Source organism: Glossina fuscipes, unplaced genomic scaffold (assembly GCF_014805625.2).
Source record: "Glossina fuscipes isolate IAEA_lab_2018 unplaced genomic scaffold, Yale_Gfus_2 0, whole genome shotgun sequence".
In the NCBI taxonomy this organism is placed as follows: Eukaryota; Metazoa; Arthropoda; class Insecta; order Diptera; family Glossinidae; genus Glossina; species Glossina fuscipes.
The window spans coordinates 22,543,853-22,560,764 of record NW_023998414.1 but is presented as its reverse complement, the minus strand read 5'-3'; the positions used below and the strand labels follow the sequence as shown (position 1 = coordinate 22,560,764).

Genomic DNA, 16,912 nt, shown 5'->3' with positions numbered 1-16,912 from the left:
TTTTGTGAGTAACTAGTAAGATTGGTAAACATCGTAGAAGGAGTTTTGAGTGCTAGTTCTCTGTTGCAACATTGGTTGGTTGAGATGAATCGAATGGATAAGGAACTGACGGGAAAATTTCATGTGTGCAAAATGAGTTTTCCTCCTTTGGATTAAATGATTTCCGTAACTGCTAATGTAGGAAATTCTACCTTCCGAATATACTGGACAAGGGTAACTTTTTCCGCTGACGGGCCCATTTTCATTTTCATATCACTACGCATTGCTATATGCGAGCAAATTGAAATATTTGAAATTATAGGAGTAGCGGGCCGAAGGTTACCCATGCCCACAATATACGATGCTATTATGACATGGATATGAAAAAGATCACAAACTTAGTTTGAACCTAGGCTTACTAGCAGCCCTCTAGTAGCAAAAGCATCAAAATCTGATGTACGCTCGCAATCAATTCAAAATGCGCAGAGTTAAGAAGGCAAACTGCTACTAATTATTTTACTTAGGACTTTTCAGTGATACGAGCTGGAATTGCTGATCAAAGATATGACAGTGCGTGTACACTAGAAGCTGCAGAATTCTACGAACAAGTCGAAACTGATTTTTGTGTCTTCCCTTTCATAAGTTTCCTTCAATCTGTAGAGTGACCATTATTATACCCCAGCTTTCAGAGATCACGTTTTCCTAACGCGTGATATAGTATTTTGTGACAAGACTTCGACAAGTGAACAGTTTGCCAAAAATACGGACCGAAGATAACTAACTAGTACAGAATCTATCCTCTACGAGAACAAATATTCCCATTTGAGATTTTGAAGGCGAGGAAGTACATGTCAGGTAGGGTATTGAGCGTTAAACGTCCTCTTAGAGGTTGACATAAAGTCGACTGCCTTGGGATATTCTAAGCATCGAAACGTGAGACGTGTCGGACAAATGAAATTCGCACAAACGACAACTACTCGACAATGTGACAGAAAGCCTCCCCTTGTAATGCCGTACCAACCTGTATGTCTCGCTGCACTTAGCCTAAATGTAAAGTTTGCCCTGATGCTCAATTTATTATACCCACCACAGGTCTATTAAATTTGGAGAAATTTACGATGACTTTATACGTTTACAAATTTATATATGTAACAAAAACGAAGTAGTCATAAAATCCTTATTACAATCTGAAAAACTTGTCAAGAAATTCTTCGTTTTGATGTTGGGCAGATTAAGATCAAGAATCAAATAAATTGATTCGGCGGCTATTAACGAAAAGCTTAAGAAATATGGAAAAGATAAGGAGTGGCCGCAATGGATGCCCTATTGGTAATCCGCTTACTAAGCTAATCTTTAATTAGTTTATTGCAGAGAAGAAGAAATAGTTGTAAAGGTATTCAGATCATCAATCGTTGGATTCTCTTAAATGATATAGAGAATGGAAGACTCTCTTCCGATAATAATTGAATGAATAAGGCGAGGCAACAATTTGAACCATGCCGGGAATGTGGTGGGCGATAGAATTTTTCAAGCAATACAAGCAATAAATAAGGAGCTGGTACGTGAACTACCTTGGAATACCATATGTACATTAGAATCAATACAAGATTGAAACAAATCAAGATTTTGTTATGGTATCTATTAGTTTGGAACCTAACTGTATTGTACTGTACGATATTATGATTGTACTATGAAGAAAAATAAGGCAGAAGGAGTGAAGCACCTCTGGAATATCTGTCGATAGTTTTACGAGGCCACCGATAAAAGCAGAAAGTACGACATTGCCAACAGATGGCTTTAGAAAAACGTAGAAGCATTTCTTCGGCAATTTTTTCTCCCTGGTAATTACTCAACAAAGAAGAGTTCAAGTAAAAATATTCAAAGTTGTAATGAACAAGAAAAATATCTGAAATCACTATCAGTGTCATATACGAGCAGAACTTTTATTCATTCTTCGGCTTATTTGGAAAATGCTATGAATCTCAAGTAATGATAGATAAATTTTGCGAATATATTGTGAAGGAAAGTTCATTGCGTACATCTTATGGTACGGTATAACATATATATTTACACTACTACCTTTACACTACAGTAGGTGACGACGTGCCATTAAATTCTGTATTCGATGAGCAATATTCGAAAAAGTAGTCTGAGCCGGATAATTTTCAATAGCAACCTGTAAAAAATAAATGAATAGACGGACAGACATACAAACTTGTATCTATTCAGAAAATACTTCTGATTACAACAGAGGAGTCTATCTCAAGCCATTGTGCATACGCCCACACAAACTTCATATAACTTTGTACCACATATGGCGCAGGACCGCAAGTGAATAACTAATGCAGCGGAATAATCTTTCGAAGTTTATCCAACTGAAAAATTTCACTTTAATGAATAACTTTGGTGGCCCTATATTTCAGTGAAAGAGAAAAAGAAGAAAGAAGTAGCCGTAGACCGAAAATATTACAATAGAAATTAGTTCATGAGGTTGATCTTAGTTAAGTTAGTTTTATTTTATTAGGGATAGCTATTCCAAATATTGACTATTACTGGCGAACGCCAGTTATGAATGAACACCGTTTCCTTTTATAATTAGAAAGAAGGTAGCTATCAATTTCTTATTAATCCCTGTTAAATTATGCGCTGATAACATTGCATTGTTCGTTTAATTAACCCAATCCACCCATTCATTCGACGACCTGAGTTCCGTATAAGAAATAGTAAAATTCATGTCTTTTTTTAAGTTCACTTAGTCGGTTATTGGGAGGCCAAGAATGAAATTTGTAGATAATAGATTTCTCGGCCCCGAGAATATTGGCTAACAAGTCAGTACTCGCGGTTTCAAATTTCAGTGCGGTAGAGTCTACTTTGGTCGCGTGGCCATGGTGAGTAATTAATCGGTCTAAAACATGACATATTCAAAATTGGTCACACAGACTTACTAGACTACGACCTACTTCGAGCCTACTTCTCTATATAATTCCCTTCCCTTCTTCACTTCTTTTTCTTTTTGGCCGTATTAGACGGATAGGGGACATGTTTGTGAGTGACTGGTCATTTAAACAAGAAAAAAAAACACTTAATGGCTAAAAGTCAATAAGCAACGGTACATTTCAGAACTAAAATCATCACAAGAAGAATTGAAATGAAAAGAATTCCTCTTATTACGCAAATTTCTAATTGAACTTCTATACTATATGCATATAATTTTACTGCAACATTTTTAGATAAAAAAAAAAAAAAATTAAATTTCTAAAATTTATTCATAAAATTTTTTAAACTATATTTTCAAAAACTTTTGAAAAACTAATATATAATGATAACTCAAGTGCACAATTACTTTTTGTCAACCACAAATATCAAGTTTTTAACACAATGCAAGCTTTTTTTTTTATTGTTTTTAAACCAACAATTACAAATTATACGAAAAAAAAGAGGAATTTTTTTAAGAAAATCATAAAAATAAAAAGTGAAAAGAAAAGGAAAAGGAAAAGAAAAAAACAAATTGGGTTTATGTATTTGTGTCGGTGTTTTTTATCATGTTATGTTTTGTATGGTAAATAAGAAAGAAATAAATAACAAATTATTAAGAATAATAATAACAACTTAAGTACTAATACAGTAAGTAGTTGAAATTTCTAGATATTGAATTTATATATAAATCAAATCTAGTACCCACCACCATCAACCAAACGAAAACTGCAAGATTCATAGATTTGCGTATAACTTTGATGAGCATAAAGTTAGCCGTCATTGCAAAAAAAGGGATAAACTTAAGCGTTTTAATTTTGATATTTAATTGCCATGACCGGAAGCAAGGTCAATAATTTCATCCCGATAAAATCTTGCAAATCTATGCCTGATCTAATAGAGATACGGGTACATTAGGAACGCAGCCCGCACTGCAAAATATATGTCTGGGACTAGCAGACAACCGAAGGCTTATCAGGGCACCTTTTCATATACTAAGGAATGCTTCATGGCTAGCGTCAAGTGAAAGTGGATGGTTCCTTAACGAATTTGCTAACATTTCAGCTCTCCGCAGACTACAAACAAAAAAAAAAAAAAAAAAACAAATCTTAAGTTGTTCGGAAAGTCATATCGAGTTTTTCCAATAGTGAGTTTAATCGCATTTTTTGCTGCCAGCCAGGTTCACATTTTTATTATATATTTCAACATGGCTTGTTTTGGAATATCTTTTGTTTCTTGCCTTATCACCTATGCAGAGGTGAAAGCACGTGAGGCAAAAATACACTGACAAAAGTTCGATAACAAAATTTCGTTTCGATAACTTCAATATTGAAGATGCATTATGTTCTACAAGGACACCTGAAGCGAATGAAAGCAAAATAAAGTGATCAACCATGATGCAAACCGACGAATAATAATTCATAAGAACGCTGCCAGCTTACATTTATCGAATTCGCCCGCTAACAACAAAAAAATCATCTTTCATTTTAAGCAAAAGAAACGGAAACGAAAAGATTTTCCAAACAACCTGATCTTCCTACAACCTACGAACTTCTACAAAGCCGTGAATGCTGACTAAATTCGATTCCCATTAAAGGCAGCCGTTCAAGAACATCGTGCGTACTGGGTTGAAGCCTTCGCTTTATAAGCGAAGTAAATTAGATTTGGGAAAGGTGGTCGGTGGAATTGCATTTAGCCAAATGCCGACAGCAGTCGTTAAAAAAATACATAATTCCTGCAACTTTCTCCTTTCACGCAAAATGTATCTCTCGATTATTATACAAGTGTTTTGTTGTTTGATGTGAATACATGATATAAACACCAATTCCACATCTATAGTGATCATTTTTTATTATTGTTAGATCGCTACAATGTCACTGGCAGATTGCAACAGTTTTCCCTTTGATTTAGTGATTCCTTAAGAGTAAAATATGGATATGGAATGTAAATGCATGCCGGAGTAAATACATAAAATTTCTCTACAATTGAATAAAGTCGGCCAAGGGCTATATCCGCTATTTGAGGAGAAAAAAAAAAAAGATCTAACCTTTATATTTGATTTAAAAAATATAGGAAATTTATCAGACCCTAGGTGGTGAGTATCCAAGATTCGTCCTAAGGCGAATATTGTTTTATATATGTATATATGTATGTAAAGCTAAAAGATCAATCTCGCAATCTTCTTTCATTTCATTTACCTGACTAAAACCATCTAATAATGTGGTCTGTCTATTTAACTTAGAAAACTAATTTTCTCACTATTTATAGAGATAATTAAAGAATGTCTTAAAAATCTAACTGAGTTTTCTAAAAGAAATTGTTTTAATAATTTATCTTATTTTGCTAATTTTAAAATTTTAAATTTTTTTTTTTTTTTTTTTTTTTTTTTTTTTTATTATATCCTTTTTTTTTTTTTATTTTTTGTTTTCTTTAAGAAGATTTATTTTATTTGTGAATTGTGATTACATACCTGAATAGGAGCATAACGCCTTGTATAAATGATTGGAAGTTGTTGTGTCTAGTTATGGAATTTTCCACTGTACTTAGTTTGATATTCCCAAATACCTATGTATATATACATCAATACGCGCACGGGCGAATGTAATTTAATTGATTATCTTTAATTTTTTTTGTTTCTTTTTTTTTTTTTTTTTTTTTTTTATATATGTATAAATTAGCAGTGAAAATATTAACTTAAAATTGAAATAACAATGTAAAAAATACGAATTAATTAATAATAACTAAACCAAACGGAATTTTTGTAGAAAAAGAAAAAAACGAAAAAAGAAGAAAATGTTTTCTCTAAATGTATATAGTAACTCACAGCAATAATAGAATGCAATGACAAAGAGTTCTCGCTCTGAAGCGCGTATCTTAATATTGTAAAAAATTTTCGCATTACTAAGCTGAACGCTGACACGCAATCGATGTCTACTCTATATTGCAAGATATTCACTCCCAATATATATTGAAAACTCTGTGATCTTAAAAGGTGTCGAATAATTGTATTTGTCTGTCTGGGCGCGGAACAGTTTTAACATTTAATAGATGGACGGATGGACGGACATGTTGCTAGATAGACAGATCCAATCTAGATGTAATTGATATGCTCTCTACCATCTTTCAAAAATAATCTTGCCAATTAATAAGTAAAAAATTAATTTAAAAAGATTGCGTTTTCCGTTTGCATTTCTTGTTTCAATTGATTTCAATTTAGGTAAAGCGCATATGCTAACACTGTGAGCTGCTATATGTACAGTGTATTTTTGATTTGTTTCATTTTAAATAAATAAACAATAATCGAAATTATATGTATATATTTATGTTTATAAATATATAAATATGCTTTAAAGCGTTCTAATATCAAACTTTAAATTTTTTTTCAACTACTACGTTAAACAACTGATAAATGAATTTAATAGCTTTACGAAACAAAAAAAAAAAAAAAACAAAAAAGAAATGAAAAGGAAAAGGAAAAGAAAAAGAAAAGAAAAACAAAGAAAAATAAGTGGACAGAATTCAAATTCTGAGTAATAATAAAGCGAACACCAGGATTAAAGGTAAATATCAAATATCTCGTCATTTGGAAATGATACTATAGCATAAATATCGAATTTTTTAATGATTAAGAAAAGGCAATAGTCGTTTACTTAGCAGAATTCATTCCACCGAATAATTTAATATATTTGTGAAAGCAGCGGATTATATGATGCCGTGGCATCGAGCGAATTGACAACAACTTGAATAGTGTTTTTTTTTTTTTTTTTTTCTTCGTTTCAGTTCTTTGATCCATTCTCAGCGAGTTTATACGAAAACATAACCATTCATTTTAGATCCCGTCATAGCAAGTAAAGTAAAAAAGCAATAATGCATAGACATGATTACGGTATCCAAGCGTTGCTTCAAAAATTTGAATAAAATATGTGTGATAAATAAATGGAGCGAATAGTTTCACTGAGCACTTCATCTATATGCATTCGCTTTGAAATGGGGCGAGTTTGAGGCTTTTTTATCAGTCGGAAAAGCAATTTTTCAGTCGCCTTATTATCCAATAGATTGAATTTGATATTTACTACTCATATGTAATTTTCTTTAAGAAATTAAGAAATACTGCTTCTAAACACTGAATGGATTATTAACTAAATAAATAATGGGATTATATTACTTTTTATAAAATATGAACGCAACTCAATATTTTCACTCAATGCTTATATAATCTGCCATGTTCAACTAAGATAATAACGTTATTAATAGTGTCTCTGTGTTTGCACAGTTAAATATTACCTTCAAATATTAAAAATGGATTTTTTTTTATTAACTTTTTTTTTCTTTTTTATAAATAGGTAATATATACACCAATAATTTTGTGGCTAAATAACAGAGCAGCAATATGCATTAAATGTTAGGATATATTATGTATTTTGTATATCTTCAAAGCAGATGCTTCTTTTCAAATCTCTGATAAGAAAAAAAGAAAAAAAAAAAAAAAAAAACATATTCACAATAAAGCTATTTTGTCTGTTAGCTACAAATTTACTTGGAGACTGGGAGAAGATTAGGGTAAATTCTGAATGAAATAAGATGAAATCCTTTTTCAAATTAATTACTTGAAAATAATTTTTGCGCAAATATAAAGAATAATATCACTAGAAATGAGCATTCAGTAGAAGTTCAACACAAATACAATGTATTTATAAGTACTTTGAGATAAATAAAAATAACAATAAAATAAAAGTAAAAAACAAAACAATATATATATAAATATATATATAAATATAAATATATAAATATATATATAAATATATATATATAAATATATATATAAATATAAATATAAATATAAATATAAATATAAATAAACATCAACTGCAACTAAATACATTTGTTACATATTCCACGAATTAACTACAGAGTACGAATACGAATAATTTGCTGACAAATCGTAAACCTCGAACAACTAACAATACGAGTATATTAAACAACTTTTATTTCAGAATTCAACTGTTTTAAGTAATAATGTAATTTAAATATGTTTGTATGCGAATACGAATATATATATATATATATATATATATATATATATATATGTATATATAAAATTGTATGTGTAAATGTATATGTGTGTCTAGCATTGTATATATATATATATATATATACATATATACATAAACATATATCTATATATATGTATATATATATAGGTGTGTATAAAATATTAAATAATTAAAATTGAATTTATTATTATTTTTTCATTTGTATACGAAATATACGTTTTAATAAAATAATTACTTTGTTTTGCAAATACTTTGTCAAAATCAACATTGTTTTTTACCGAAAAAGCAGCATGATTCCTCCGGAGAACGATTGAAAATTATTGTGCCGGTTTAGTTGAGTATCCGGATCGTATTTTATATTGCCGAAAACCTTGTTATTTTTATTTCGATTTTATTTGCGTTACGCATTAATTATTATTATTATTTATTTTTTTGTTTTTTTTCATTTATTAGTTAATGCGAATTTTTGTATATTAAATTTTTATTTTTGGTTTTTTTTTTGCGTATTTTATTCCGATTACAAATTTTAATTGATATCGTTTGAATGTTTTTGCAAGTAATAAATATACACACGAACTTTGATTAATATATATAAAAACATATAAATAATAATAATAGTAGAATGTAGCTTTTGTTTTTTTTTTTTTTTTTTTTTTGCTTATATATATAAAAACAAAACTAGATCTAAGTTTCTGTTAGAAATGTAGAAGATATCGTTAAATATCGTTTATAGCGCAAGTTTTAAGTAATAAGTAGTGAAGCCGTGACTGAGAGTTAGTGAGGAGATACAAAAAGGGAGAATTGTGCACTGAACTGGTGCACTTGGGATCACGAAAATTCTTCACCTCACAAGCAAGTCGAACTATAAAATGAAACTTTTTGCAATTTCAACCATGAGCAATGTCTCGCCACACGAGAGAAACAATAAAATAAAATAATAAAAATAATTTGCCTTGATTTCAAAAAGCATTTTTTTTTATCATCTTCAATTTTTTAAATATGTTGTATATTACATATTGCATCCGTAATTTCTTTAACAGAAAAAAAAAAAAAAATTTTCTCTGTTTTAATATTTTAACATATTTAAAAAAAAATTGCTATATCCATAGAAACCATTCATGGAAAAAATCGCATGTAAATACATTTTATTTTGAAGAAAAATATTCCATGCGAATTTTTACTTATTCGAGAGAATGCGAACAAAGAGTTATCGCTATGCATGATTACATCAACTAATGATTATATAAGCAATAGTTTGCTCAGAAAGATTTTAATTGTAATCAAAAATCTTGAAAGTTTTGATCTTAAAGAAAAGGTTACGAAGAATATTAATTTTATAAAAATCTTATTATATTTCTTATATATATTGAAAAGTCTCTCAGTTATTCGGGAGAAAGCGAATAGAGATATATCGTTATACATGATTGCATCACCTAATGCCTTTGCTAAGTAATAGTTGCTGACAGATACGATATGCCGTTCAGGCTTGCTTTTTTTTTCTTTGGTCAAATATGCGGTGGGCTTGCACGAAATAATTGTCATATCTCTTTGAAAAGTGGTTCTTCTTAATCATACACGCCTGCTTTTAAAATTCTCACGGCCAAAGACGCAATATTGCATTGCCTTACTTACTTGTCAAGTTTAGATATACATGCTATATGCTGTATTCTAAAAAAATAAAGAAACTCTGAACTTAAGGAGGAAATAATTTCGAATTTCGGTTTGAATAAAATTTAACAAGGTATATGAGAGACGAAAAGAGTCGAAAAGGCAGTGTCACATCGATAGCCAATGACTATCGTTGAATGGTTGTTTCTAGAGAAATTCATTGCAAAAATCACTGAAAGGTGTTTAGCTTGATCGGTTGATTTCACTCACACCTCAAGCTGTTTTTTTTTTTTGTTCACAGGGACATAACACATTGACAAGCACACGTTTTCTTAAGCATTTTATTTTCACAAACAAACATACTATCAATATTCTAGGTTTCATCAATAGGGCAATGTCTACTGTCTTTTCAATTCAAAAACTTAAAAATCCCACAATAAACACCCATGCGACGTCCCCCATCCACGTCGCTTATCAAACATCGTATTCATAAAATAATTTTATGTCGACTTTTACGTTAATCAGGTATGCTAACGAAACGAAAGGTAGAAAGTACGGCCGTCCTGCGGCCAAACCGATTTAAATCGTTTCAAGCAATAGACACGATCTTGCTTGTTCCCAAGGTCATACTTGTGCCATTAAATATACCGATATTATAAAACGGCTAGAGGCCGCTCTTAAGGAATTTGAGAGTTTAACGATATCTTCTATGGAAAATTACTAATATGTCTGTGACACTAAATATATTATAAAATTATACCTGTAAAAACTTAATATTTAGAGCGAAAAGAAATCGAAATCTGTTGAAAATATTTAAGCCGTTCTATTAACGTTGCTAAATATTAAAAATTGCTAAAGAATCAAATAAAGAGTATTTTCATTAGGGCGCCCAATCTTCCTTTCTTAGAAGAGGATGGAGAAGCAATGTCCCGATTCTAGGATCTTTTGTCTGCATTCCTTTGGTCCTTTCAACTTATCAAAGTCTACTCCACGGAACGCTTTTTAAAAGCGTGTAGGACCTCTCAAACGCTTCATAAGACAAGAGCACACGCTTTAATAATTTTTATTTATTATTCATATTTTCTTGTTTTTTTTTTTTTTTTTTTGTTGAGGAAACTGCGATTCGATCACGACATTTTATGCTTGGCCATTGCAAGCATCGCCACAATCGAGCAGCAGTTAATCGTGTAATGAAAAATTCATATTAAAGTACGCGTTGCGAGGTCAATGAAACGATCTGGTCATGATCTGTGGACAATGTGTCGAAAGGACGACACAATTATTGACCTAATTAAAACAAACTTGATGATGGACGCCACTAATAAAAAACTTTTTTATATATTCTTATGAAAATAATATAGAAGAAGATTAATAACTAATCACCTAAGAAAACCGTCTAGTATTCTGTAAGAGACTTTATGAAACTAATTTTTCTTATTTTCTCTAAAATTTTTATAATTCACTAAACTTTAAAGAATATCTAAAAAAAAAAAAAAATTAAATAAAACAAAAAGTTATAATAATTGAAAGCTAACTATTAAAAACATTTTTTTAATCTAAGCCCTAAAGATAAATTTGATTGCATTTGAAGAAAGACAAATCCTCTCCATATATAATTTCATTTTTATTTAATACGAAAAAAAGAGAGCACAAGTAATAGAAAAAATTTGGAAAGCAAGTGAAAATAAACTTAAAATGTTCTTCTCGTAACAAAAATTTATATAAAATATAAAGAAAGTAAAAAATAATAAAAAAAAAAAGAAATATTGACAACTAAATGAAAACAATATAAAAGATCTTCTTTTTTTTTTTAATATAGAAAGGAAAAAGTAGAAGGATAATACGACTTACCTGCATGCCGATAATGGCATAAATAAAAAATAGCATTGCTATTAGTAAACAGACATATGGAAGTGCTTTAAACGATTGTACAAATGTCCATAACAGAATTCGTATCGTGTATCCCTGACGTAGCAATTTGATGAGACGCGCTGCACGAAATAAACGCAGGAAGCCAACGTTGATTGAGCTTGACTGTAAAATAGTTTTTTGTTCAAAAAACGAAAAGTGATAGACAAACAAATAAACGAAAGAAAAAAAAATAATAAAAATAAATAAATGAAAAAATAAAAAAAAAAATAAAAAAAGTTAGTGTATATTGGTATTGTTTGTTGTTTAAAATAATATGTTCAACTATATAATGTCCTTTTTAGTTTAGTTTAGTAGTTGATCTACCATATATGTATTTGGTTAGTGTCTACTGTTTTTAATATCTTTGAGTTTCTTAAATAACTTTTTTGTTTTTTTTATCTTTTTATATATATATATATATTTTTTTTTTTTTTTTTTTTTTTTTTTTCTTTTAATTAAACAAAATAAAGAGAATTAGGACGAAGAAAGTTTTGGTTATAATTAATTATCTATAGAAAAATAGTTGAAAAATTTTCGTTTCTTAATAAGAGTCATAGGCGTATGCAAAATAATAAATCAATTATATGATGAATTGGTTAAAAAATATTATGAAAACTATGAAAATCATTCTGTATATAAAATCTTACAATTACTATGAATTAGGGCAATAATTTCAACACACAGAAGGTATTTGATAATTTTTAAAACTACTTTGTAATTCATATCATAGAGAAGTGGGAGAAAGAAGGAGAAGGAAAAAGAAAGTAACTGAGTTTTTTAAGAGGCGCTTTTTAAAATCAACTTTCAAAGCCAATGGAATTTACATAATTATGTTATTTAAAGCAAAAATACAAAAAAAAAAAAGATTGTTATTCGCCTAATCTGGCGAGTCTTGCATACCTGCCACCTTAATTGGATAATGATTAACTAAGTCTACATATGCCCAGTATGTGTCGATATGTGTCGAGTATCTTTTTCAACGTTTATTAGAAATTCGAGAATATAAGGATTGCTGTGGCATGACTGGTCTAGTCGATCCTGCATTTTAAATGCGAGCTGGCGTGTCAAGACATGTTTCAAATTTTCGCCCAAATATATACGAGTCAGAGAATTTTAGTAGACGACACTCCAACAAAGAATTCGAGGCAACTAAATTATTTCGGAGTTTTCAAATAGTTAAAAATATACGTAATTTATATATATTTCACGTACATTGCGATCAAATAATGAAAACAAACGAAACTTTCACGTTGAGTAATCCCTTTGATCTCGAAACATTATTCTCGATGATCAATGCAATCGTTTCAATGCTCTACGGCATTTATTTCCACCATTTGGCATATATATCATGCTATACCATGCAATATTATTTGCACGCTAGTACCCGAAGGTGATTGAATTTGATGACAATTTACATAACTATCTTTGCCTTTGTATTTAATATTTGTCGCTTTTATATATATGTATTTATGAAGCTAATTATTGATCTTGTCTGTGGCGCAGGTGATGAATAAAATTGTTGAGGATTTAAATCCAAAGACAGAGCAATCGAAAACGTATGCGTTAAAACTACAAATAAAAAATATTAGTTCTATTTTCTTACACTCTACACAACTTGTGGGATTAGGTTGATGCGAATGCTATACCAGTCGATCTCAACTCTTATTATATCAGTCGACTCGTCGTCACTTTCTCAATTGATTTAAGCTTGTATGTGCATCTGTCTGTCTGCTTTCCTTTTTCATATTCAACCTACAGTTTGAAATTTTTTGAGATATTTTGATGCAATTTGGTACACCGACATGATTTGACCGAAGAACGAACGCTGAAAAACAATTTTCCAACCATTTCCGATTTAAAGCTTCATTTTGAGAAGTCGCGAATTGAAAAGTGATATTAAGCGAAGTGATCTAAATTATTTAATGATAGATCTTGTCCAACTCCCAATTCTTTTAAAAATATATTTTCATTGTTTGCGCAATCCAATCCACTATAGTTGTTCTAAAATTAATTTTTTTTGTTTGCATTTGACATAAAATTGTTATGAATTGTAACAAGATTGAACTGTTAGTTTAAAATCGTCAGACGTCAGAATGATTAGTTCATTTTAAGGCGGTAGGTAGAGGAGGCAGGCTTTCGTTCATTATAAAATATTTAGGAGGTTTTTTTTTTTTTTTATTAAAAAAATATTAAATTTCAATTAAAATATTTTACGATTTTAATTAAAATAATTTTTTACATTCAATATAAGGAATATTAAAGTAGTTACAAAATTTTGCTGAAATAAATGCATTAATGTAATGCATTTAAGTTAATTTTTCCTTCTCAGTATTCAATAATATTTTGTATTATTAAATAAAATGTCTTAGGTCTTAATCAAATTTAAAAAAGGCAAATATTTATACGTAGTATTTTAAGTGTAGAGGCATAGATTTTCATTTTAATTTTAATTTTTTTTTTTTTTTTTTTTTCAATAAAAAGTTCATAAATACTTAAGCGTAAGTAAAGAAGTACAAATAATAATAAGAGAAATAAGAGAGATAATAAGATTTGTTTACTAAACTCTATAACTAGGAAAGTACGCAATAGTCTATGTGTAGCCCTTAAAATAAATCAAAAATTCAATAAAGGCAGATAAGTTTTCTAGAAATTCTTTTCATAGCTACATAAAAAAGCTCAAGAATTCGCAAAAATCAAAACGTTGAAAATCCATTTGTTAAATATTACATTTAAAAATTAAGTTAACTAAAACAAAGATAAGTAATTTAGTTGAATTTTCAGGCTCATTTTTATATATTATGTGTAAATATTTTATGTTTCTCACAAAACAGACGTGTTTGCCGATGCGTTATAAACGAAAAAACGAAAAAAAAAAATGTCGTAGAAATATAAGTTCACTTAAGATCGGCGCTATGTCAAATTTCGACGCAATATAGAAAACTAAGAGCAATAGCTTGCAAACATCCTGCAACGTAATAATGGGTGAGGTTCTGAAGCTAATTCTCTGAATTCAATTGACTTTTGTTCCGTTTCTCACGGAGTATAGAAATAAAGTGGATCCACTTTAGTAGATATTTCAGATAAAATTCTGCAAAATGAAACTTAAATTCTCAAGTAAATAAATTTTTCAGTGATTCCGATTCCATTTGATCAGACTTACTATACGAAGTCGCTTTGCAAAAAGTGTGTTCAAAATATTTTTCAAAATTTACAAATAGTGCGATACGATCGTGAAGACAATTGCGCAGCAAGCTAAAGAAAAATTTTAATATTTAACCTTAAAGGATATCTCTCTGCCAATTTTATATGAATGCATTTATTGATAACTTACGTTACTATGTCGTCTTGAATTTTAAATTCTCTTCGTCCGACATATGTTCATGTAAATTTATATTCTATCCATAAGTCGCAACTTTTGAGATAAAATTTGAGATGAAATTTGCTACGCAGACGCGCTTTTACCCAAGGACGAACACTTTTCCAACTGCTCTCCATATAACGAATTGTCTTTATATGGAAAAATTTTGGACAATCGACGTGGAGTATTTCGACATTCTAAATCGATATGAAAAATTTGGTTCGGCAAGGGTAATTTTTTAAACTCCCTGTCAACTAACGAGCGAACGTTGCTACGAAAATAGATTCTTCATCTTCTTCAAAAGGTGTAATTTTTAATATATTATTGTGAAAATTGGTTCATTAAGTGGACCAAAGTTTCTTATGAATGGTAGTAAATCCTTTCGAAAAATGGATAATTTTTAATATTTGATGATGAAAACAGTAGGGAACTTGAAGCAACTAGACTTGTTGTGTACTGAAAAGCAAGCAAAAGAACGGAGCTACTTTTTTAACATTAATAATAAAATTTTTGAGATAAAGACGATCAAATTTGGATCACTGGTCATGTGAAGGTGTCGCTTCGCAATGTATTTCCCTTGATTTGCTCTTATTTTTTTATATTTGGATTATGTACGAGAAATAAAAATAATTAATTGATCGAACAGTGCAACTAAATTTCATATCTTTGTTTATAAAAAAATTGAAAGCAAAAACAAAAAAAAGAATAAGAGTAAAATAATTTTGGAGACTTGTTTTTTCTTTTTTTTTTTTTTGTGTGTGACTTAGTGATGTATGTGTTTATTGAAAAAAAAAAAAAAACTATAAACAAGAGAAAATAGCAATAAATTCAATTGATTTCAAAGAGGTCTCTATAGAGATTCTAATCAGAAGATGTATCATGTTAGGATTTGAAGGATCCAAAGCCATATATAAATAAAGATACAGTAGAACGCATATACTTATTTATTAACGGTGGGTGTGACGGGGGTTGACGGGGTACGGGTGACAGGTGAAGACATTTAAGACAGAGTTTCTAAGTGACATTCTCTTGTTTAAACATTAATTGTACTTACATCCTGTATCAAGTAGAGTGAGAGAGAGAGAGAGAGACAAAGAGATGTTTTAAACATTGTTTTGGTGTAAAAAGTTTAATAGTAATTTTACCATATTTTTTCGTTTTTTTTTTTTTTATTATTTTTGTTTTTTTCGTTGTACAGTGATTATTAATTAAATATAGTGAGTGGGTGTGTGTTAAGTGAAAAGAAGTAGTGGTGTCAGAGTAAGAATTTTGTGTGATAAATGTGATATTTGTGACGTGGAAATTTTATTACGTTTCAATTGAACGGTGTGGTGTGTAGTGTACGTTTTTTGAGAAGTATCAAAAATATATTTACGTATACATACAAAGAGAGTTGTGTTTTTTAAAAAAAAAGGTAGATAAATCATGTTCATAACGTTTAAACATTCAAATACATTATTATTTTGTTTTTGGTATCAGGCATCACAGGTGTAATGAAGTTAATTATAATATATATATATATGTATTAAATGTTTGTTGTGGAATTGTTTTTGTTTTTTTTTTTCGTAATTATAATTTTTAAACAAATTGTCATACACACAGCCCAGTTGTTTCATTTATTAATTCATTTTTTTTTTTTTTTTTTTTTTTTTTTTGTATTGATTTTGTGTTGCAGTTGTTCAGGTTTATTATCATTGATTTTTTTTGTATTTGTTTTTGGAAAAATTTGAAAAAAGAAGAAAAATATAAAAAATATATATATTTTATTAATTTTATTATCAATTTTCTAAAGATTTGATATGGTTGAGAAGAAAGTAATGTTTCTTTTTAATTGTAATTACAAGGCGGGTAATTAGCAAATAAAAAAAAGCTTTTCAGAGTTTTTTTTATTTAATTTTATATTTTGGTTTAGGTAAATTACATACATTTAGACAGAGGCGGAGAGTGAGAAAAATGAGAAAGGAGAGAAAGACGGAGAGAGAGAGAGAGAGAGAGAGAGAGAGAGAGAGAGAGAGAGAGAGAGAGAGAG

General features: G+C 29.4%; 1 protein-coding gene across 9 annotated transcripts in view; it reads right to left on the bottom strand.

Annotated features, from left to right (window-relative positions):
• The window catches only part of LOC119645053 (voltage-dependent calcium channel type A subunit alpha-1), a 115,680-nt gene that overhangs the window by 26,914 nt on the left and 71,854 nt on the right, over nt 1-16,912 (bottom strand). For 5 of the 9 annotated variants that reach the window (XM_038044926.1, XM_038044896.1, XM_038044917.1 and 2 more), the window contains 3 exons: nt 15,938-15,940; nt 11,466-11,648; nt 5,423-5,517 (listed from right to left, as the gene is read on the bottom strand). In XM_038044926.1, the coding sequence (XP_037900854.1) occupies nt 5,423-5,517; nt 11,466-11,648; nt 15,938-15,940 (281 nt within the window). Of the gene's footprint in view, nt 1-5,422; nt 5,518-8,284; nt 8,377-11,465; nt 11,649-15,937; nt 15,941-16,912 lie in introns of all 9 variants that reach the window. The other 4 variants (XM_038044944.1, XM_038044935.1, XM_038044877.1 and 1 more) reach the window with 3 other exon arrangements.